General features: G+C 42.8%; 2 protein-coding genes and 4 non-coding genes across 7 annotated transcripts in view; 4 read left to right on the forward strand and 2 right to left on the reverse strand.

The window, feature by feature from the left end:
• LOC118474953 (ribosomal protein S3, mitochondrial) overlaps nucleotides 1-21,837 on the forward strand; it is a 41,010-nt gene extending 19,173 nt beyond the window's left edge. For both annotated transcript variants that reach the window (XM_035963797.1, XM_035963796.1), the window contains one exon: nucleotides 1-21,837. This exon is cut by the window's left edge. The gene's annotated coding sequence lies outside the window, so the exon portion shown is untranslated.
• On the forward strand, nucleotides 6,273-6,987 carry LOC118474954 (ATP synthase protein MI25). Its single transcript, XM_035963798.1, has one exon. The coding sequence runs from the start codon at nucleotides 6,296-6,298 to the stop codon at nucleotides 6,953-6,955; it is 660 nt and encodes a 219-aa protein (XP_035819691.1). The 5' UTR covers nucleotides 6,273-6,295; the 3' UTR covers nucleotides 6,956-6,987.
• On the forward strand, nucleotides 12,828-12,900 carry TRNAF-GAA (transfer RNA phenylalanine (anticodon GAA)). The gene has a single exon. It is a non-coding gene; the product is annotated as a tRNA-Phe (tRNA).
• Nucleotides 15,850-15,923, reverse strand: TRNAD-GUC (transfer RNA aspartic acid (anticodon GUC)). Its single transcript has one exon. It is a non-coding gene; the product is annotated as a tRNA-Asp (tRNA).
• Nucleotides 19,565-19,636, reverse strand: TRNAE-UUC (transfer RNA glutamic acid (anticodon UUC)). Its single transcript has one exon. It is a non-coding gene; the product is annotated as a tRNA-Glu (tRNA).
• TRNAP-UGG (transfer RNA proline (anticodon UGG)) lies at nucleotides 21,686-21,760 on the forward strand. The gene has a single exon. It is a non-coding gene; the product is annotated as a tRNA-Pro (tRNA).
• Nucleotides 21,838-22,354: the final 517 nt, after the last annotated feature.

The raw sequence follows: 22,354 nt of genomic DNA on the forward strand, positions 1-22,354 counted from the left end.
TTGTTTACGTAGCTCTTCTGTTGGATCACGTAGCCCCTCCGTTGGATTACGTTGCTCTGCCCTTGGATTACTTGAGTCATTTCTTGGTTTACTTGGCTGCTCCGCAACATGCTGGTTCCTTTTGTCATAATACCTAACGGCTGTGGGCAGAATGAATGAAAAAGCAGATGAAAGACACTATACATACCAATAGAATGATAAATTTAGAATAAAGCTAGGTGACGTCACGGCATTTGAGAACCAATTGCTTCTTTTGCTTTTCACCAACCTTCATGTACAATCTTATTTCGTATTGGAGTACAGCCTATCGTAGGCCCAGCAAAGGCAAGACGGAAAGCAAGCATTAAGTGAAGAAGCAAGGTCCAAACAAAGTAGTGAAAGATTTACATTGAAAAGCTTCTCCATGTCTATATCTGTCCGATGGACCAAGCAAGTTCAAAGGAAACGGCTTCTCTACTGCATAAAAAAACCAATCCAATGAAAAGGTTAACGATTCCTATAAATTGAGAAAGAAGCATGTTCTTCATGCCCAAAAGCGGATAAAGTAGATGGAACCTGTTCTCTAACCTTCTTTTTGTAGCAGATACTGCATAAAGTTTACCTGCCTTGTAAGGCTTTTGTAGGATTAATCAAATTTTCTTTTTATCGTTCTATCTCAGAGTATCCATTCATTCGATCTTGCTATCCGCTCTCAATTGAATCCCTTCTCTGTTGTCGACAGGTGTGTCCGCATCAGGACCAGAATCACGGTCTAGTACCTCCGTACTCGCTCCTACTTTATTAATTAGGAAGTGAAGTAGCCCCGTCTTATTTTCTCGAAATGCGTAGATCAATGCTAATGATGTGATTACTGCCTGGATTCTTGTCAAGGGAAATAGAAAAACACGACTTTTGCCATATAGCGAGATGGACTTTTGACTACGGCAATCTACTGGACCGAGGGAAAACCTTCCTCCTTTGTCAACAGTGAGTAGAGGCAGGCTATTGGTTGGTTCGAATCAAGCTGTCTTTCTATCTCTGGCTCTGGAATTGACCTAGCATCTACAGACGTTCTGCCTGGAACATAGAATAACGTTCTTCCCTTTCCGATTCCGATCTTCACTAGGCGTGAGAACTCTTAGGTAAGCTGCAGAGCAGCAGAAGTGAGAATTGGATTGCTTTGGAACTCTCCAATAGCGTTTTCTTTGCTGGCTTCGTAATGGATTGAGGAGCCTATTTGCCTAAGCGAATCCCATTCACTGAGATAGCGCTGCGCTGGCTTTCAAATGGATCAAATCTTCCCCCTTTCTCTCGAGGTCAAATCAGCTATCATCCAAACGGGGTTTCTGACGAAGATGCTTTCTTTCGTATCGGTCGTATCAGGAAGTGAGAACAGAACTCTTATATTATACGAGTGATTTCTATTCTAGCTGGCACTTCTACTTCGGGTAACCTATTACAAGGAATGTTTTCCTGGCCCCACTAACTATGAAATTCTTCGATTCTCATCTCATAAGATCTGCCGGTTCGCGCCGCACTCTTGCTTGAAACTCTACTTTCGACTCTCTAGATGACCCTGACACAGAAGCCGATTCTTCTTTCGCTTTCAGAACTACTTTGGAGCAGCTACCACTGATTCCGGTGAGGTTGGAGGTGCGAACTCAATAAAATAATTGGAGTTGGCCATCGGAAAGTTCTATTTGGCAAGCAGATAGGACAGTCAAGGTGCCGGGATACGATTGCAAGGTACCAACAGCAGCTTCTGTTCGTGGATACGCCGGTGGAAGGTCAGCAGTGCCAGTCAAGGGGTTCTCGTCCTTTGGGCAAGCTTTGTTGAGATGTTCGTGGAGCAGTCTTTCGTTTCAGGAAGCAGGTCAAGCATCGGATTAAAGTAGCGGGGGAGATTTGAGAAATCGATTTGCAGAACAGGACGGAATAGGCATTCTAGAGAATAGCCCCGCTTTTCTTATGCATATGCATGTGCCAGACTTTCTCTTTTAAGAAAAACCCTTTTTCTCTTTCTTTTCCTTCCTCCGAACAAGTCATCTTCCTCATCCGAATGAGAATTTACTGATTGCCAAACCACCTAATTATCTCTATGAAGGACGCATGCTCACACATAATGGGAATTGCATATCCTTGGGTTTTTTGGAGAAGAGTCGCAACTCGAAAGAGCCAAGAAGGGGAGAGAGAGGATGCGCTAAAATAAGGTAGACCGGACGGGAGAGAGAAGCGCCATACTCGCATTAGAGAATCAAGTCAGGAGAGGGAAGTAGACGACAATCATGAAATCGATATGCGGGAGAATACACAAAAGATAGGCAATATACTCCACCTAGTCGTTCTGTTTCGAAAGTAGGAGAAGCTATCACTTTCACTCAAGTCACTCTAAGTCTAAGGAAGGGTTATAGCCATATCTGTTTAAGGATCTGTCTTAAATGAGACCTAATCCCAGCCCCCTTTTGAACATACATTGTTGGATTCTTCTTCTAATGATTGGGAGAACCCACGCCACACTAATGAATGACCTCTTTAGATTAGAAGAAATAGAGGAACATGCGTCTTCGAACGATGCAGTCTCACTACGACCTGGAAATTCTCTTATTCCCCTATCCAAAAAGGGAGTCATGATGCCAATGAACCCCAACCCTGCCACACGCGAAACACACAGCGATCTAAATGCAAAGAAGATATGATATATATGGGCTTTTGGATTTTCAAAGAAAGCATGTTGTTGTTCTCCGAACTCTTCCCTCGAAGAACTTTCGATATTCGCGCGCCCTCATCCACGTCTTAAATATTGGAATAAACCAGCGCATTGATTTTCTATTTATCATAACTTGGGCTTACCACTGGGAATTCACCATTTCTCCATACAATACAGCTTTGAACTTCACTGAAATTACAAATCGATTCCTGGCTCGAGTAGAGTCTATGACATCAAATGAAAAGAGAATCCTAGGTTGTTTCATAGGCAAGACAATCAAAGCTCTTTTATTCTATGAATTATACCTCATTGGGTCTGAATCTGTTCTGTAGACTAGCCCCGTCAATCCTTTGCTAAATAGTCTTTCTTCAGTCGCCGATGTCACCTTTGGTACCGGAAATCCTATATGACCATCGTTGCTGCGAATGGTTCTCTTGGGGCGGCCCACCTAGAACTAACTCCCTTGAGTCCTTGACTACATGAAATGGGGGGTCTGACTGGCAGGAAAAGAATCGAATGGACGGAAGAGCACTGTAGCAGAGCATAGAGATCCGAAGCAATGCATTCAGCAAGATATCATGGATTGTCGCGAAAAGCTAGGATGGAAACTGGTTATTGGCTATGGCCCAAGCTATTGTCTTGCAGTGGAGGCGAAGCAAGCATACTCATCATTGAGGTCCCACCTGTCTTTGTTCTGCCTTCCTATATGCTTTTCACAGTCTCGTGAGGGAAGCTTGGCAAGCTAGCAAATGCTGGGTGGGGAGGAGATATCGGCGATCAAGAAACATATAGCCGGTTAGGTGTGACTTATGTGCAGAGTGCCTTAGTTCAATAAACTACAGCAGAAAAGCTCATTTCTTCCAGCATCATTTCTTCTGTAATTAGATTAGAATGGAAGCACAAAATTCACTGTGCTAGCATGGTACTGTCACAAATCAGTGCTGTGAATTTCTTTGTACTACGGAGTGGAGTGCTTTAATCCACTCGATTCCCTTGGGGAAGCAGAGGAGTATTCAGTGCAACTGTACCCGCAACCGAGCTATCTGAAATTGCTAACTCACCTCTGTCTCTTGATACGACTATTATTGAGGGGAGGGAGAGTCCATTCATTTGCCCATCCTGGATAACGGGTAGAGATCCTAGCGGTGAATAATAAGAAGCCTTTGGATTTCATCTAAGCTGTTGACTCCCAGTATGGGATGGGAAGACTGTGCCTATCTATGGCCTCTCTTTGTTAACGCCTTAACCTCGTTGCAGGTATTCCGTAAAATGAAGTCATCTATTATTAGGTAGCAATTCAGGAGCCTTTCCTGTACTTGAAGGCGGATTAGCAAGGGAATGAATCTGATGAAGCTGTTCCTCCGCTAGAATAAGGGGGGCATGATCGCTGATGCAGAAAATCTCTCCCGGGGTGAGACCCAATAACGAAAATCCATGAAGCAGTGAAAATATAGCCTGGTTAGAGTGCCCTCCCTCTCCTTTAATTTGTCATAGTTTGTTTGATTTATCAATGCGAAGAGTGAATCAAAAAATTGAACTAGTGCGCTAAGTACGTTGCTACAGACCGGAATGGAGAATGGCAATAGCATTTGGAAGGGAGTGTTTCTATTTCAATAATTAGACAACAGCCGTCAGTCAAAATACTGATATCCCCCTCGTTCACTTAAGTGGTAAGAAATGCTTTAGGTGAACATGCATGCAGCAATAATTATGTCTTATTCAATTGTTATTGATTCCTACTCCGTACTTGACTATGAGATAGAGGAAGGATCTTATAATTGCTTATATAAGCGAATTCAAAATTCTAAGACATAGGTTTCATTATGCGGGGCGTAGCGAAAGCATTCAACCTTCTAGGACTAAGCCTAAGGCCTATGGTCCCTCAAAAAAGAGAGATCAATCGTTCCTTACTTTACTGCAAGAAAGAACACATTGAAAGCTACAAGCCCTTACACCAGGGATGAAGTAGCTGCTTCGATAGGACCAGGGACACTACCAGACTGAGTTGAGTCTGACACTAGGGAACTTGGATTCATAGTACGTGCTCTACGCGATACACAGACAGATAGAATAGCCGGAGTACGGTAGGAATGGACTGCTGCCAAGCGAGTGGATTTATGAACGAGCCATTCATTTCATTTAAGTAGAACCGCCCCTTCTACGCCGCCTACTTACTTAATAATCAATTGCTCGAGCACTTATTTATCTTTATTTCAAGTAATTTACTGTCTGCTTCGACTGCCCTCAATTCATTGATTCGTATTGCTTTCACTACTCCTACTGATGACTTCGTGACTTTCCTCCTTCTAGGTGCTTCAAATCTACGTTATCAATACGGAAGAGGGCCACCTTACATGAAGCCCGCCCACCTTACGGGAATGGTAGTAGGGTTGTCGAACCGTCGTAGTGAGCGGGGTGTGTTGACAGCTTTCACACGGGCAGGACTACGTGTTAAAGTCGATGGCGAAGAAGAAGACAGGGCTTATCGGGAAGAGGGGGTAGTATGAGTAGGAGGTTTGATTGATTTCATTCCTGAGTCTTCTTTCTTGCATTCCATCGTTACTTGCGGTGCAATCTGGAAGTCTCAAAGCGAGAACTGATTTCACTTCTTCCACTGAATCCCAGGCTTGAGGGCTTCACCCATTTTATAACCCCGCGGTAAATTATTACTTTATCAGTTTCTGTGCTCATGAGAACTAACAACAGATCGTCACCAGCGTCTGCAAGTACACAAAGGAACTGCTGAGTTATGTAAAAGCCGGTTTCATCCCTTGGTCATTATGGGGCAGTGTCATAGTCTACACTGAGAACAGTGAATTTCATCTCAGGAACGAGATCTATAGTGGCAAGGCGGTAACCGCACAGCATAAAGAACTCCCTAAGAGCATGGAGTGAATATCCTACTCATCATCCTTGAATTAGTAGCCAGCCCAAGCATTGCCGTGTACTTTGCAATATCCGAATGTGGGTCCGTTCAGTTGGAACACGACTTCAAAGCCTTCTGACGAAGGTGGAGATAAGATTACCCGAATGATATAACGCGGATAAATAAAAGGAATGAAGTTGGGATCAGAAATTAGTTGCATTGGTGGTGTGGGTAACCAAAGCTGGGTGCGCGTAAAGATATTGGTAAGGACAATCTCATGCGTGGCATCTGATGCAGTGATAAGGAACTCATTTGAGGTGAGGAGATTTCCGAGTTGATCCAACTGTCCTATCTTTCAATTCGCTTATTGAATTTGTGGGCAAGGACGCATATCTTCAGCTGAGGAAATCTTCAGTGGGCTAAGAGATCCAGGGTTAATCCCTGATGTGGTCACATATAGAATATGAAAATATCAGGATGCTGCGGCGATTCCGCTAGAGCTTTTGAGCTGCATGAAGAAATGTCAAGTTGCTCCTCAGAAAATTAGTAGAATAGTTTCATTGGCCTTCGTCAATGGGACAAACGCTCCAGTGTATGCGTTACAGTTACTGGGAAGCTAGCATTTTTGCTTGTCATGGAATCAAGTCTATTTGTTCGAATGTTCTTTTTTTGGAAAAACCAACCACAAAAAAAGTCTCCCTTTCTCTTGGAGCAGAGCTTCATCATAAAAGTGGAGAGTCACAATGAGATTTAGTGGAATGGATATGAAGGGTATAAATATGCTATTTGCTGCTATTCCATCTATTTGTGCATCAAGTCCGAAGAAGATCTCAATCTATAATGAAGAAATGATAGTAGCTCGTTGTTTTATAGGCTTTCTCATATTAAGTCGGAAGAGTTTAGGTAAGACTTTCAAAGAAACTCTCGACGGGAGAATCGAGTCTATTCAGGAATCATTGCAGCAATTCTTCAATCCTAACGAAGTCATTCTGGAGGAATCCAATGAACAACAACGATTACTTAATCTACGGATCAGCTTGCGAATTTGCAGCACCGTAAAAGTAGTAGAATCATTACCAGCGGCACGCTGTGCGCCTAAGTGCGAAAAGACAGTGCAAGCTTTGTTATGCCGAAACCTAAATGTCAAGTCAGCAACACTTCTAAATGCCACTTCTTCCCGTCGCATCCGTCTTCAGGACGATATAGTCACAGGTTTTCACTTTTCAGTGAGTGAAAGATTAGTATCCGGGTCTACAACTTTGGTAGAAGCTTCTACCGTAGAACAAATTCGAGAGGCCTTCTTATTAGAACCCAGAGACCTAATTCGAGAAGGCTTTATAGTCCTCAGAAAGGTGAGGGTGGGGGGTATCCCCGGGACCTGTGGAGACGGGGTGGGCCTGTAGCTCTGAGGATTAGAGCACGTGGCTACGAACCACGGTGTCGGGGGTTCGAATCCACTTCTGAGCGGGCTGGCGGCTCCACCGGGAGCGAGCCTACTGAAGGAAAGTTTTATTGTTGAACTTCTTATCCAATATTTATCTTTTGTTTGGAAAAACCAAACCCACAATCTTTAAGTCTCCCTTTCTCTTTTGGGAGCAGAGCTTCAAAATCAATCAATCTTTTCCATGATCGAGTTTCTTCATTATGTGTACCAGACAGCGACGGATAATGCTAAGTTTTTTTCTATATTACTGAGTATAAGTGTCGTTGCCTCTATCTACCTACTACAAATACTCCGCAATTATGTGCGGATTCTAAAATTAGTGGAGGAAAATAATAGAAAAGAGGGTAAACTGTTGGGGCTCTGCGTGGTACATGAGTTTACCTACTCATGGAGAAGAGGAGTCACCCTAAGACCCATTCATTTTGGCTCGAAAGAGCAAAAGTGCGGAGTAAAAGAAAAAGAATCGGAAGGAGAAGTGTGATAAGCTTTGAATGGGATGGATAGTCAAGAAAAAAGGCACCTAATCTTTACCGTCTCCACTGAGATTTCAGACCAGAAAGGAGTAGACTCTAGTTTCAATTGCGTATAGAAAGAGATTCGTCTTGTAAGAGCGAGCAGGTTGAAGCGCTTAGGCTACTTCAGCTATATGCTTAACACATGCAAATCTAACGAAGTGCTCCTGGACGACTCTTTCTTTGAGATTCCGTAAGTAACCTAGTGCATGTGCCTTTGAAGAAAATGAAATGAAAGCTTTTGAAGCGAAGATTTTTTATAAATCATAGCCGGGAATCAATCATGGGCAGATGAAGTCCCCGTGCTGCTTTTCAAAATAAGGCAGAAATGCGTACAGGAAGGATGGGCTCCGGGTCACTCTCTTCACTGATGCTTCGAAGCTTCCACCTTTAACTCGTCAAAGCAAACCTACTGAATGTTGAATCTCGATCGATGTCAGAAACCAACCGTAGAAAGAGAGGTCGAAGCACCTGATCACTCGTTCAGCTCGTTTTTCGCTCGTGCCTGTATGAATTGCATCAGTCATTGTGTTTTGGCGGTGGAGAAGTACAGAAGTAAACAGTGTGTTAGTATTTAGTTGTGCGAAGCGTTGTTGACAAGACTTACTCAACTCACACCTGCTTCCGGTGACAACTACCACTCTCTTATGAATGGGAGGGTAGAGTACCAAGACATAGGGATTAGCCAGCGAAGGCGGTTTATTTAGTACCAAATATACGTATTTTGAATTCTTTTCAGTGATAAGGAAAACTGAAAAGCTTCTCAAACCAGAGTAGGAATTCGATCAATCGCTATCAATGCCAGGAGGCAGATCAAGATTCATGGGAACGAGAACCTTTTCCGAGAAGAGTCAAGCGAGGGATAGGATAGATGAATAGGTTTAAGCCTTTCTCCGCTTTTAGGGATTCATTTACAATTTCTAAGGCTTCGTTTTTCTCCGGCAAGCAGCTAGGGAAGCATTTATTCCCAAGCGATAGGGCTTATAGTTCAGATTGATGCCTTAGTCCACTCGGAAGATAGAACTAATAATGGAAAAAGATATGCTTAAGAACTCCAACAGTAAGTTGATCAGTTACTAATAGTATAGTTCGGTAGGGACGGGAGACAAAACTGCCACTGATGAGAAAGCGATAAGAAGCCTGAAAGCGATTCTTACACAAGATACGATGACAGGAAGATCAGGAATGGAACCGGAGAATATGAAATTGGCTCTCGACCCAGGCCTTGCTTTGTTTACCTGTCCTATCGTATCGAATAAGGTTTCCTAGCCTAGCCCATCACGGTGTCTGCTACCGAAAGAGAGAATAGGTCTAAGGGCAGCATCTACTCGTTCATCGCTTGCCTCACCTCGAAAGAGGCATGGCTTCTCTCTTCACTCACTCGCCTGTTCGCCTGCTTCAATAGCATGGAAGAAGGTGTTCTAAGAGCATAGTTTCACATATCTCTTGATCAATAATTCACTTATAGCTTATAGAAAGTAGAAAGACTCTTATTTCGAAGATCCATATCTAATCCCACTTCGTTCATAGCGACCGCACTTCCCATGCGCGCTCTACTCTTCACTCTTGCTCACCTCTCTTCTTCAACAAGGATTTGCCGTTCCTATCTGTTTTTCAAGGTAAAAGAAGGAGCCGGCCTGGGGCTGCTGTGCCCTTCCTAATGGTTTCATAGCTTTTGCGCGTATCGTAGGATTCGTACGTCTATAAAACGTAGTCCTCTATGGCTATTCCTGAATCGTGGGAAAAGGTATGCGTATACTTAAATTGAATTGATCGTCCGGGTATAGAAATGTGTTCAGTCTCCTTTCTCTTTTGGGAGCAGAGCTGAAAAAGATGGGAAATTCCAATCTTTATGCATAGACAACTACATCCTTGGGTAAAAGGTAGACTCAAAGAGCAGCTCACTAACACAACCTCGACGATTCAATAGCCACGGTCGGACATTGACTTTTTACACTCACTTATCTACATATTGGCAAGTAGCAAGTAATATATATGCTATGCTTAGTACTCGAAAATGAGCTTAGCTTAAAAATGGAATAGGTGTAAACGTCCAGGAAAAGATCTCTAGTTAACAAAACCAATCCTAGACCTAGCAGATAAGGCGGGTAAGAAGCATACTACGCACCCTTGATCCTTTCCCCTCGCTCTGAACCTGTGTCTGCCCTTTACCCTGCAGCCTGGAGGGGAACTTAGACTACTGGCACTTTAGATGGCCGGGCACTCCTTATTTGAACTCCAAAAAGCTGGAAAAAAGAGAAAATCTCGGATAGCCTAACGAGTTTTTTTGCCCTCGAAAAGGGAGCTACTATCCCTGCAGGATTTCCAGAAAACGGAATGTACCTAGGGAACCCTATTGATCAGATCAGAGACTGAACCTAGTGATCTTTCTCCTGCTGGCAAGCATCGATACCTGTCTCCTAAGGAATTGATCTTCTCTTTCATATACCAGGATAGGATATAACCTCGAAGGACTGCAATTGGAAGGAATTAGCACTCACCATAAGCAACCGCAGAGAAGGAAAATGACTGGCCTTAGACGGAGGAAAGAAAGAGGTAAAGATACTAGCTTTTAAGAATTACTGATTTTGGCTTGCCCAAGAGGTCAGATACTGATAAAGGTTATGGATAGTGAATAACTACTTAGGAATAGGCAAATACTCCGGATAGATAGGCAAGAACTATTCCTTATCCATAGTCAAATACAGCTTACGCATAGTTTACTACATCTCCAAAAGAGAACAGAGATAACTACTTAGACTGGCGCTATCAACTACTTGAACTCTATTACAGTCAAAATGGAAGAAGTAACTACTTATGATTATGACATACCTCTTTCAGTAGCATCTACTACTTCAGATATTATACTTTAGGCAAAAGGGATTTAGGAAACTAAAGGATAGTTATTGACAGTATAATACTCTAGAAAGGGAATATGCGCAGAGAAAAGGGTTTTTCTTTCGCCCAAGGCTTTCCTTAGATGACTAACTTGACTTTTCTTACTTAGACACTGGTGAAACTTCCTTTCCTAAACCTGCTTTCCTAAGCTTTTTTGAGAAACTCTAACTAGTCTTTTTTTTTCAAGGTATCTCCATAAGGTATCCTATCTATTACTACTGGTATTGTAAGAACTGCTAGGCCCTTTAGATCTATATCTATCTTACTATCGAAAAGTGCTTCTACTCCTAATAAGCAAATTCGCTATTTTCGTATCATTCCTTCCATGCTCAAGGGCTATTGGGCATTCTCCTAACAGTACTAGGGTATTTAATACCATGATAGAAGTATTAGGATTAAGACTAAAAAGAATACCATTCATACCGAACTATCAAGAATAAGGTGGATTGGCTAAGGAGGCGGAAGTTCCCAGAGAATAGGTCCCGGTCAATCCCAATCCCTCATTCTGAGAATAGTGAGAAAAGCAGTTACTTTATCGTCTAAATGTCGGAAAAAAGGATCCTATCCTCCAGCTGTCCTTCCCTGGAAAATCGAGTTCTTTTTCGTCGTCTGTATGAAATAGAAAAAGTAGTCTGAAGACAAAGGTCGAGGGACAGAAAATACTCCTCTAGGGAGCTCACCTATTGATTTTAGAAACCTATTTATTTTATAAATAAGTCTTGGTTCATAGTCATAGAAAGGATAAGCCTGGATTTCATGCTTCTTACTCACTCTTTCAATGCTATGTCTTTAAGAGATTGAGCTTTCCTATGTCAAGGACGAGATCTTGTGCCCTTCATCGATTGGAGCGGCATTTAATTTAATGCATGGACATGGAACTGTTCTAATCCCATCATACCTTGTGATACACATTTCTGGTAGGCGGGTAAAGATGCCAGGGCGGAACAAAAAGAGTAAAGGATTGGCAAGCAAGTATCAAGCAGAAGTGGTCCACTTTTGGCAATGTTGACTTGGGATGTTTCTTTCCGCTTTGCGAAAAAGGAGTCAGTCTATTATACGATTGATAGCAGTAGCAGCCACCAGTAGAAGTGGTTCATAGGTCAGCCGCTAAGCCTGGAAGTGAGAAGTTCTTTCTAGGCGAACTCTTTAGACTGGCTGGATAGCGAGCACTGGCATACGAGTCCGGGCTGCTGCTAGCGAAACAAAGTGCGAGGGATGCCTATAAAATTTATCCTAAAAGATCTTATTTGAGATAGGTCAGATTGGACTTAGTGGCCAACGTGCCGGGATGGTAGAGTCAATATGGGATGTGGAATTCCAGGAAACGTTCTTATCCGCGCTCACTGATAATGTGAACCTGGCCCTTAGTTTCCTCCAACTGATTCCAGTTTTTTTGAGCCTTTTGAAGTCAGTCCTTAATAGCTAAAAATGCTTTGTGGGTTACCTTGCTTTATTCGGATATGCTTCTTTTCGGACAGGAGGGGCTGATTGACATTCAGGCAATGGCACATGGATTCTATTGAGAAGGGCTGAGATGCGGCGCCTTGAATTAGGTCTCTAATGTAAAGTTAAGTAAAGTAAAAAAAACTCTTCTTTAGACCAGAGGATGGGTATGAATTTAGTTTCTTTAATCGGTCTAGCCTGGGAATGGTAATTGGCAATTTGCGGAGATTCTAAAAGGGTATGGTATAGGTCCGGGGGTCACTTTAATAGGGAGGTTGTAGCTGCTTTGGTGAAGGTGGCTCGTCATGGGTTGAGCCGGTCGATGTGCCGGGGCGGCTGATTATACCCTTGTTGGAATTGAGGAACATAACCCGGTGTGGGTTGGGAGGTGAAACACAGTCGATCTTATGATGATCCAATCAATTGAAAAGTGATACGCTTTCTTGGTTTGGTAAAAGCGTTCTTAAGTTTCCGTTTTTAGACGTACATCACGATATCTTTTTCTTCCTCATTCTTTCTTCGTTAGGTTCAAGTCTGACGAGAATAAAGAGAGAATCCCATTCTACATGTCAATACCGACAACAATGAAATTTATAGTAAGAGGAAAATCCGTCGACTTTCTATTCAAAATCGTGAGGGTTCAAGTCAAGTCCCTCTATCCCCAATAAAAAGCCCATTTTACTTCCTAACTATACTATACTATTGTACCAACCTCTATTTTTCATTAATGGTTCAAACAAGATTCACTATCTTTCTTATTCTACTCTTTCACAAACGGATCCGAACTTACTTCTTTGGATCTTATCCCATTCATACAAATGAACATATTATAGTATAGTATAGGCAAGTAATCCCTATTATTAAGTAAGTCATTATCATTATCCTGACATTTACTAAGTCCAATTTTAGAATACTTTTTCTTTTTTAGTCCCACATAGATACAAGTACGTACTCTACTAGGATGATGCACAAGAAATGGTCAGGATAGCTCAGTTGGTAGAGCAGAGGACTGAAAATCCTCGTGTCACCAGTTCAAATCTGGTTCCTGGCACAGAAAAAAGGATCTACCGAATAGGTATTGATACAAATTACTCGAGATGGATTGGGATACATATTCTAGAATAATATAGAAGGAGTATTATTTTTTAATCTAAATCTAAATCTAAGTAGATAAATCTCTAAATAGAGACACTTCTTTTTCTTTAGGGTCAAAATCTCGGGTTATTTTCTTTTAATAGAGTTGTATCTCTCTGACCAATTACAAGGATAGAGGTGGGGATACCACAATCGGGTAGATACAACTAAACTCATGGAAAATCCCAATAAATCCATAAATAGAACAACTGAAAAGATACAAAACATGGCAAACACTCCATACTCCTCATGGTCGGATTATTCTTCAAGGTCGGACTTACCCAAAACTACAGCAATATCAAACATATGTTGCAAACTGATGAAGAGAGCATTCTTAACAGCTTTGCTAAAATCAACATGTATAAGCAATCTTTACTTGCTAAGAAGCTGTGCGATAGAGTTTTCCATAATGAATATAAAGTATTACCACAAATGGAATACACCAATGAGACTGCTTTCAGTTACTATACTATATAGATAGACCTATATGGAGTCTCGAATGTATATGATTTGATAGAAGAGTTTCATGAATTGCCTCATGTTTTAACATGCTGCGGTCAAACCCTTATTTACGACGGTGAGATATTATCTCAAAAAAATACAAACATTCGTTTAGTAGCTAAAAATGCATGGGAGAGGTTAGGAGATCTTAGAGACGATCCAATAAGAGATCCTGTTATTGATACTATATATGAAGGGGCAGACTATCCCCATAATGAGTTTTTATCACGAAAACTGAAGTGGGCCGAGGATTGAAAGGTATTTTGTTGGATACAATACAGTATTTTCTAGTGCTATAACGCAAGTTAGAACTTGCACTTTTAACAAATCAAACAATAAGTTTGTCTGGGGTATGTTTAATATCCTTGTATTAATGGGGATAGGAGTTGTAGTTTGGTACAGGTATGTTCAGTGTGATAACCCTTTTATTATCCCCCAAGAAATAGCTCACCCATTGGCAAATTTGAATGCTTTTAAGAACCCAGAAGCCGTTATTAATGGTTACAAGAGGGTGACTTTCTTGATCAATAAAGACATAGTGAATACTGTTCTTATCTTAGTACATTTATGAATGATCCAACCTTTCCTTTACGGAGGTTTTTAACGTTAACCAAGCCGAGAACATGGATAATAATGTTGCTATGAAGCGAGTGTCGGCACTGCCATCATGGTAGCAAGCTTTATAGCTACCAATGCGTTGGTTTTACCAACCCCATAAGATGTTTGGTAGAATACAATAATGATTATTCATATAGGGTTCCATGCAGATTCAACAATGACTGTTTCCCTTATTCTTTTACAGTAAGAATTTAGAAGAGGATTTACAAGCGTATTCTAATAAATTGAGCACACATTTCGTTGAACGGTTGGTTTCCTGTATAGTGAGTTCGAGTCTAGGTTACTGTACCTAAGATGGATTATATAGCCTAAGTCGGGGAACAGCTGAGTAGATATTAGCTTTAACCATAGCATCCTTGTGCATCAAATGGGTAGCAGTTTCATACTGTGACCCTTTATAGCTATAAATTCGTAGTGGTAGGCCGCGGGCTTTCCTGTTAATCAACCCCCGAACTAGGTGTGTTATCGAAAAGTAATCTCTGTCTGGGTTAGACCCTTTTGGAGTAAGAGAATGTATAGTCGAGGAAGACAAAACAGAAGTGGTGAAAGCTGACAAACTAAAACCGTTAAATAGTTTACTTCTTTTATTAAGGAAAGACGATGTCAACTGTTAGCTATGAATGTTTAAGGCAATCAGGTTGAAGGGATAAATGTTCAACCTCAGGTAATACTTTCTGTGGAAAGCAGTTGAGATTGTGATAAAGGTTGAGTAGTCATTGGTTGGAGGGATTCCAGTCTTTTAAGGATAAAGAATTCAGCTATTTCATTTCTAGGAGGCATTTCTATTTAGATTTCAAATAAAACCCTAACCTAAAGGCAGACTAAGACTAAATACTCCCCTCCCACCATTAAGTGAGATATTTGCCAACCCATTCTTTATTAATCCCCGCCGCCCCCCTTGTCCTGTCCTGGGGGCTCCCCGGCCGGGGAGGCAAAGGGGATTGCTATCGTCACCCTTTCTCCCGGAAAAGAGAAAAAGTGACTAACTTTTTTTCTTTTCGGTTGGTTGGTCCAAAGAACGAGAGTCAAGCTTCCTTAAGTCCGTTCTTCCTCAGTAGCTCAGTGGTAGAGCGGTCGGCTGTTAACTGACTGGTCGTAGGTTCGAATCCTACTTGGGGAGATTTGATTCATTCTGAATTCGAATTGATAGTTATCGCTTTTCTGACCCTGTCCTTCTCCTTTTTCTTTTCTAAAGACGCAGCAGAATCGTCAAACGGGACATAAAAAGTGGGAAGTTGATTGTAGGATTTCTATTCCTCACTCTCGTATAGGTGAACTTGGTTCGTTCAATGAAAAGGATCCACTGGGAATGAATGGGAAGACTGGGGTAGTATCTTCATTAGCCGGAAGGAATTAGTCTCCACTAGCGTAATTCGAAGAACGAACAAGAAAAGGCGTCACTGTTTAGGTAGGAGGATGGATGGATGTGGTCCAATGGCTAAAGCTCTGCCAGCTTCTTGTAGACTGGCAGTCTCCGAGAGGAACCTTAACCCCCCGGGGGGAGGCCGGGTGGGATGGTATACTTTTTTTTCGCCACAAGTGGGAACTCAGTCCTTGGTAAGACACAAGGGGGGAAGGAAGATCTTCACTCATTCATTTTCATTAAGTGCCTGCGGTGAGACGCGACCCACAACAAACGAAGGGGGTGGAGGGAGACCGAAGAAGGAACAATTGTCTTGAATGCTACGCTGGGATCAGCAGCTTCCAGTGAAGACAAAATGAGTCGGGCAGGAAGAGGAAGATCGTGCGGGGAAAACGGGGTTCGAACCCGCGACTTCTGGCGTGACAGACCAGCACTCTAACCAACTGAGCTATTTCCCCCTTTCGTAACTACTGTCGATTCAACAGTCACCTACCGGTTACCTTTGTAACTATACCAAAACCAAAGTAGCTGTACAACAGAATGCCCTTCGCCTTTAGTACTTTTTTTTTCTTTTGACGACAAAGAAATGGCTCTGCTCGCTTAGGACTCGGGGCTCCGCGCTCTATCAGCTATCAGTTAGTTGGCGCTACGCGCGACTTCAGTTGACAAAAGCGAACAAGATAGCGCTAGCGCCCGCGGAGAACTTTCGTTTGTTCGCCTTCTAAAAGGCCTACTGACCTGCCGGTGAAAAGCCGGTTACAAAATAAATAATAAGACGTAGGTAGTGCAAAAGTACCAAAACAACTGAAGCCTACATCCCACTACGTCTGGGTTCCCCCTTCCTATGAACCTTGAGTCAGAGGTCTTACCTTGAGTCAATAGGTAGGGTCAACTATACCAAACCAAAGTGGAAGGGCCACTATCTAAGCTATTAGTGGGCTGGTTTGAACTATTGATTTACTGAATCGAGTGAAGCTGTGTTGCGTAACAAGACTATAGGTCGCCAAGGCCTAGAAGTACAAGTGGTCGCCCTAACGGCCACTCTCAAACTCACTACTTGAGTGACGAAAGTCACTTAGCTTCTTTAATAGGGCTTGCCCTCCGGGGCCCCGGGAAGAGGAAGAAGGAGATAGAGCAAAGGGTCTCCTCTTCTGTCCGCTCTTCCCGGCATGTAGAGATCCGATTGGGCTTATAGTTTAATTGGTTGAAACGTACCGCTCATAACGGTGATATTGTAGGTTCGAGCCCTACTAAGCCCATCTGACCTGCTTAATCAATGACTCCGGTAGTCACCTGAACCACTCTCTCGGATAGCCCACAGCCTCTCTTCTGGATGCGAAAGAAGATTCGATCAACGTACAAGGTTTGCCTTCTTGTGATGTGAGAAGGAGGGTTCTTAATTGTGTTCTCAGTGCAAAAAGGAGTCTGGTTCAGTGAGTCTGAAGAGAGAGAAGATCAGTAGAGCAGTTCGGGGCTTTGGGATTTGCCTGATCGACCCCTACCAGTGTATTAAATGAAGATTGACATTCGTATGTACAATTTACCGGTTCTTCCTCCCGAATTGAGACCCATTGTTTATAGGTCTGGGGATAAAGTAAAGTATCGTAAAGTTAAGTTAAGTATCGTAAAGTAGTTGACAAAGCAAGTAGGAATAGGTCATGTCACAGATAGGCAAGTATAGAAGCAGGAGAAGCTGATAGACATTTGTGAATAGCAAGGCCAAGCTGTATACATATAAGCATTTTAAGGAGTTGTTTGTTGGCATATGGTTTGTTGTCACCACGGGATGCTTATTGTTGAGAAACATAAAAAAGGTAGGCATATTGTTCAGTTCACGTTTAGGTCAGTATAGAAGTAAAGCACGAGATAGGTGTTTACAAGCTAGCTAGGGTTTCTAATAGGTATAAAAGGGTAAGCTAATAACCAAGTAGTAGGGATAGGTCAACGCAAGTCACGGGTAGCCAAGAGAGACGTATTTAAGACTTTTAGTTCCAGGATAGGCAGTCATGTCAAGTAAAGTATAGCTTAGATAGTTCCTATAGAAGTATAGCTAGCCAAGTGACTAGGTTTAGCGGAGATAGAAATAGCGGGCGAGATATCAGGAGACAGGACTAGGACTTTGAACGAAGCAGGAATCTTGTCCTTTCTTTCCGCCCACCCAACTATAATAAGAGTTAGAAAGCTCAATCCAAGACATGAAAGCGGATAACCAAGGTAGTGTAGTCATTGGTTGGAGGGATTCGCCTACTGGTGGGAGGCTGGGAAAACATATTCAATCTCGTAGTGAGGAATGCATTTGAAGAGGGATGAAGGAGAGTTTCTGATTGAACTCCACCACACTGTTTGAATTAGAACTGGTTGCGGTTGCAGTTTGGGAAGGAGAGAAACCATTGCTCCTAGGTTTAGGGCTCAAGAGGGCACAATTTTCTTTTATGGTGGTATTCTTTTCTTTTCCTCTTACCTCCCGCTCCGTGGATCTGTGCTACAGCTCTACTAGGATGACCTTCTATTATCATGTTATGTCCCTCAGCTCCCCATGTGGAGTCACAACCTACGTGCTATATCTGGAACATGAAAAGTGGTTTTCTAGAGCAGATTAGAATTTCTTCACCGTATCGTATGAGGTAGTACTAGCTTTCATCTCATCTGATGTTCGCCTAGTCCTAAGCAGCAACAAAGATTAGATAATCTGTAATATTGAAAATGGAAAGAGAAGGGATGCAAGGGTATCCCTTCTCTTTCTTTTTTTCTTCTGCTAATCCGGCTTGGCTTGGCCCTGCTCTTTACTGAACTTCAACAACAACCTGATCCCTATCTGTTAATCCGATTCGTGGCCCTGCTGCTTTCGTTGCTAGCACTTCCGTTTTCTTCGAAGGGCTGGCTTTCCTATGAATTGGAATTCCTTGCTTCTTGCTAAAACCGTGCCTCCTTTCCGAGTTCCTGCTTTCAAACTAGTACCCACCCAGATGAAAGGAGAGTACGGCTGAAGGCAGGGCCAGTCAGTGCATTTTCTTGCTTTTTCACACTAGGATGCTTTGCTTGACAAGGGCTATCGTTGCAAGCGTTCCTCTTTCAATTCAAAGTATCACGAGCAAAGAACATTTGTAACTAGTTTTCCTCCGTCCACCATGGAATGAAGATGATCAAATCAAGGATTTGAAAGGGAAGTAGGGTTTACTACTTGCCAACCAGGAAGGTAGGACTTACTCGGATAGGGAGCTCGGGGAGCAAGCAGTAGAAAAGCAAAATAGCGAAGACAGGGAAATGGGGGAAGGGGAAGTTCTTGGTTGAGTGCGGTTGTTCTCCGATAATCCGGTTGAGAACTTTTCCAGCGATGCAGAGGAGAGATCATTTACAAAGAAAGCTATGACTAGGCTAGGATATTCTTCATAAAGATACTCTGGACAGGATCATCGATTCGCTTCCATGGTTGAAAGTAGTGGGACTGCCACATAATACAATGAAAATGAATTCATTCTCGGTTGAGCAGGAGATTCTGATCCAGAAGATGCCGCAGAAGACTTTGAAACGGTTACAAATGGATTGGCTCACTCCGCTCTAGATTTGGTTATGCCAGCCATAGGCAAAAGTGAGAAACCTCACCCTCGGGAGAAAGGAATATGCCTCCTACTAGAAGCGTTGGCCAAGGAAATACCCCCGTATGAGCTGCTTTCGGCAATGGGTGCTGCGGTCAACTAGACCAAAGAGGAAGGGCTACTACCTCCAGCTCCAGTTATTAGTGGGCTTTTTTCTCTATGGGAATACTTAATCGAATTCAGCCGTTTTTCCGAAGAAAGAAGACTCCTCTCTATGGGGCAAGGCATAGAAGTACAAGTGGGAAAACGAGGAATGGGGCGTCAAACTGTTGGAAATAAATGGGTTAGTTAAGTGCAAAGCTGATGGGTCTGTCGATAGATAGTTGGCTCGCTTAGTAGCAAAGGGATCCGGGTAGGTAGATTAGAATGAGACATTCGTTGAAAGAAAGGCCTAGTCTGACGCTTCCTAATTGAATGAACTGATCGAACTTCTTTTCTTCACTCCAAAGCAAGGAGATTATATGATAATCAGCACCAACGATTTGAAGGCCAGGATGAAGTAATATCCCTTACGGGAATCGAACCCGTGTCTTCGACATGAAAAGACGATGTCCTAACCACTGGACGAAAGGGACCAAAAAGCAATTCTTCATATACCTAAGAAAAGAGAAGAGAATAGAAGTGGTTCCTTTTCTTTCTATACGAAATTCGACGATTTCGTTTGTGTTCATGTTGGCGATTTCAGATGTGAATGAGGCCGGTCGTCTCCCCTTCCTACGGGTTCCCAGTGACACATCAACCACGCCCCTTCCTTTTCTCCGATCATAAATAACCTGATCTCTTTCTTTGTCTTTCATCCCCTTCTTTCTAATTCAAAAAAGAAAGGGGGGGCGGTAAGGCGCCTATGGTTTGACAGGCAGGCTCGCAACTTACAAAGGGCACTCGCTGCTCGCAGGCCTGCTCTTTCTATTATGATTTCTATGTCTATGAAAGCTCCTTTGACTCCAGCCCCATAAGCTATTCTTTCACCAGCACCTACGAGACGACTATTGCTATTATTTTGCATTGCCATTCTTCTGGATACTTCGAGGGGATCTGTAAAGAGAAGAAATGGACAAAAAAATGAGCTAAAGCCAAGCGAACAACTCGAGTGAAAAAGCCAGGAAAGAAAAGCTCTAACTTGAGTAAAAAAGCCAATAACCAAGATAAAAAAAGCTCGGCGAGCGAGTAGGTTAGGTAAAAGACACTAAGCTAAGATTAAAGGTAAGTAACTAGTATCGATCCACGGGAGCAAGGAACAAGAAAGGTCTTGAGCTGCCAAGAAGAATGTACCTGGGTCGGGAGCAGGGGTTGGTGGAACAACTGGACAAGCCTAAGTATCTAGCTTTGCTCACCTTGTTGAAACTAGCCCCGTTGCAATAGAGAAATCCTTTCCCGTTGAGAATGAACAGCTTTACCATTCCACTGTCTTTGCTGGAACTGCTGTCCTCACTGAACTAACTGCCCGTTTCACTTGTCCCGTAGCTGGCTTGGAATAAGAAAAGTCTTTTCTTCCTTCCCCGAAAGGAAGAGTTTTGGGCTTAAGGCATAATTGCTCTATTGCGGCTACCCTTGCTATGTTATCCGATGCTGTTCACAAAGCGGCTCTTACTATAGCTATAGACCCGGCTATCTCCGAGTTGAAATTGAACCCAGCCCCGTCCATCAATCCAGAGCTCAAGACAACCGCGATACTTAAATCGCTCAAATAGCCAGCCACCTTAGACGGACACAGCCATTAGAAGAAGAAACGGAAACTCGATGGAGTACCAGAGATCCTCGACAAAGAAAGTCCCGATTCGAGGAACGGAATACATTTCCTTGATTGAAAAGACCGGTAAGAGAAAAGAAAGTAAGCATAGTCTTCTGAAAAGACCGGGAACCGTTTGATTTTCCGTCAACGAAGAACAAAAAGTAACGCTGTGCAAACTCATCTGATCCCTGTTTGGGACTTCTTCTTCATGTCACGAGCCGGAATCGAACCGTAAAATGATCATTCATTCAAAGTAGACTTTTGTCATAGGGCAAAGGAGCTTAGAAGGGTGATGTAGGGAAGTCGTAAGGGATGACCTTAGATGTTGTATGACGGAACGATGACTTAATGCTTCCATTTTTGCTTGAGAAATGACGTAGGTGATAGACTCACTCCTTCTTTCCATTTTTGATTGAGAAAGCGTCTGGCCCAAAGAGGTCTACAGTAGTGCCTTGCGAGGTCGTAGACCCGGTAACCCATCGTTCGCCTAAGATCGAAAATGCGATGTGACATCACTCTTCATTCAGTTCAGTCCATTTGCTTAACACATGCATGTCCAAAGAGATGGCGATGATCTGTCAAATCGAGATTGTGTGGGTGTTCAGTGGATCAAACCCTGTATTAATGGTTCTGGCAGGCTGCTGGCGTGGGACTTCTTTCGCTGGGCCCTTTGGACTCTAAATCCTTCCGGAGTGAGTGGTTCGATTCCACTCTCAGAACGATCAAGTCATTCCGAAAGAAAATGCAAGTGAAACGAGACGAGAATCAAATAAAATTGTAGGCTTATTTCCTAAAAGCGGTGGTTCTCGCCTCCCTGTGCCGCGGGGTGGGCGACTGCGGTTCGAGTCTTTTTCGATCGGGTAGATCCATACCATATGTTCCGGGGGGGAGACGAGGTGTAGCGCAGTCTGGTCAGCGCATCTGTTTTGGGTACAGAGGGCCATAGGTTCGAATCCTGTCACCTTGATGTGGTATTCACAGGGGCCGAAGTGCAAAGCCCCGTAGCCTATCCGTGGTCGGGAAGGCAGGCGAAAAGCACGCACCAAAAAAAAAGAAAGCTATAATTTTCTTTTTTTCTTTTCTTCTTTCGTGTTTGAAACCCATTATCAGGCTTTTGCTTTTGATATTCTATATCTATCTAATATTATAAAGCTATTTCACTGGTTTGATTTACATACCTCAGTCATGTTATTTGTCTAGCCTTCAATCAGAATAGCCTCTCCACCGGTTCCGAAGATTCTTTCGGCATCAATGTGCTTTTGGAATCTTCCTATGAAACAAATAACATTCAGGAACTGTTTAGGACAGAACAGGCCGCAGATCAGTAGAAAGCGAGCTTTTTTCGCGTATAGCCAAGCCAACCTCGAAGCCCAATTAGCGCACGGGCCCTCAACTCAACCCTGGCGAGTACGCTAACTTGGTCAGGGAGCATTTAGACGGTGCAGTTAGTATTGACCACTACCGCCAAGTCCATAATTCCTAAATTGATGAAGTACACATAATGGAGCTCAAAAGCCGATTACAAAATATACTTTTTTAGCATCTTGAAACCGCACATAAT

The sequence above is a fragment of the Zea mays genome, unplaced genomic scaffold (genome assembly GCF_902167145.1).
Source record: "Zea mays cultivar B73 unplaced genomic scaffold, Zm-B73-REFERENCE-NAM-5.0 scaffold_36, whole genome shotgun sequence".
NCBI classification, from domain to species: domain Eukaryota; kingdom Viridiplantae; phylum Streptophyta; class Magnoliopsida; order Poales; family Poaceae; genus Zea; species Zea mays.

Bases quoted from the DNA above. Each gene is read 5' to 3' on its own strand.
- LOC118474954 (XM_035963798.1), top strand. From the start codon at position 6,296: ATGAGATTTAGTGGAATGGATATGAAGGGTATAAATATGCTATTTGCT.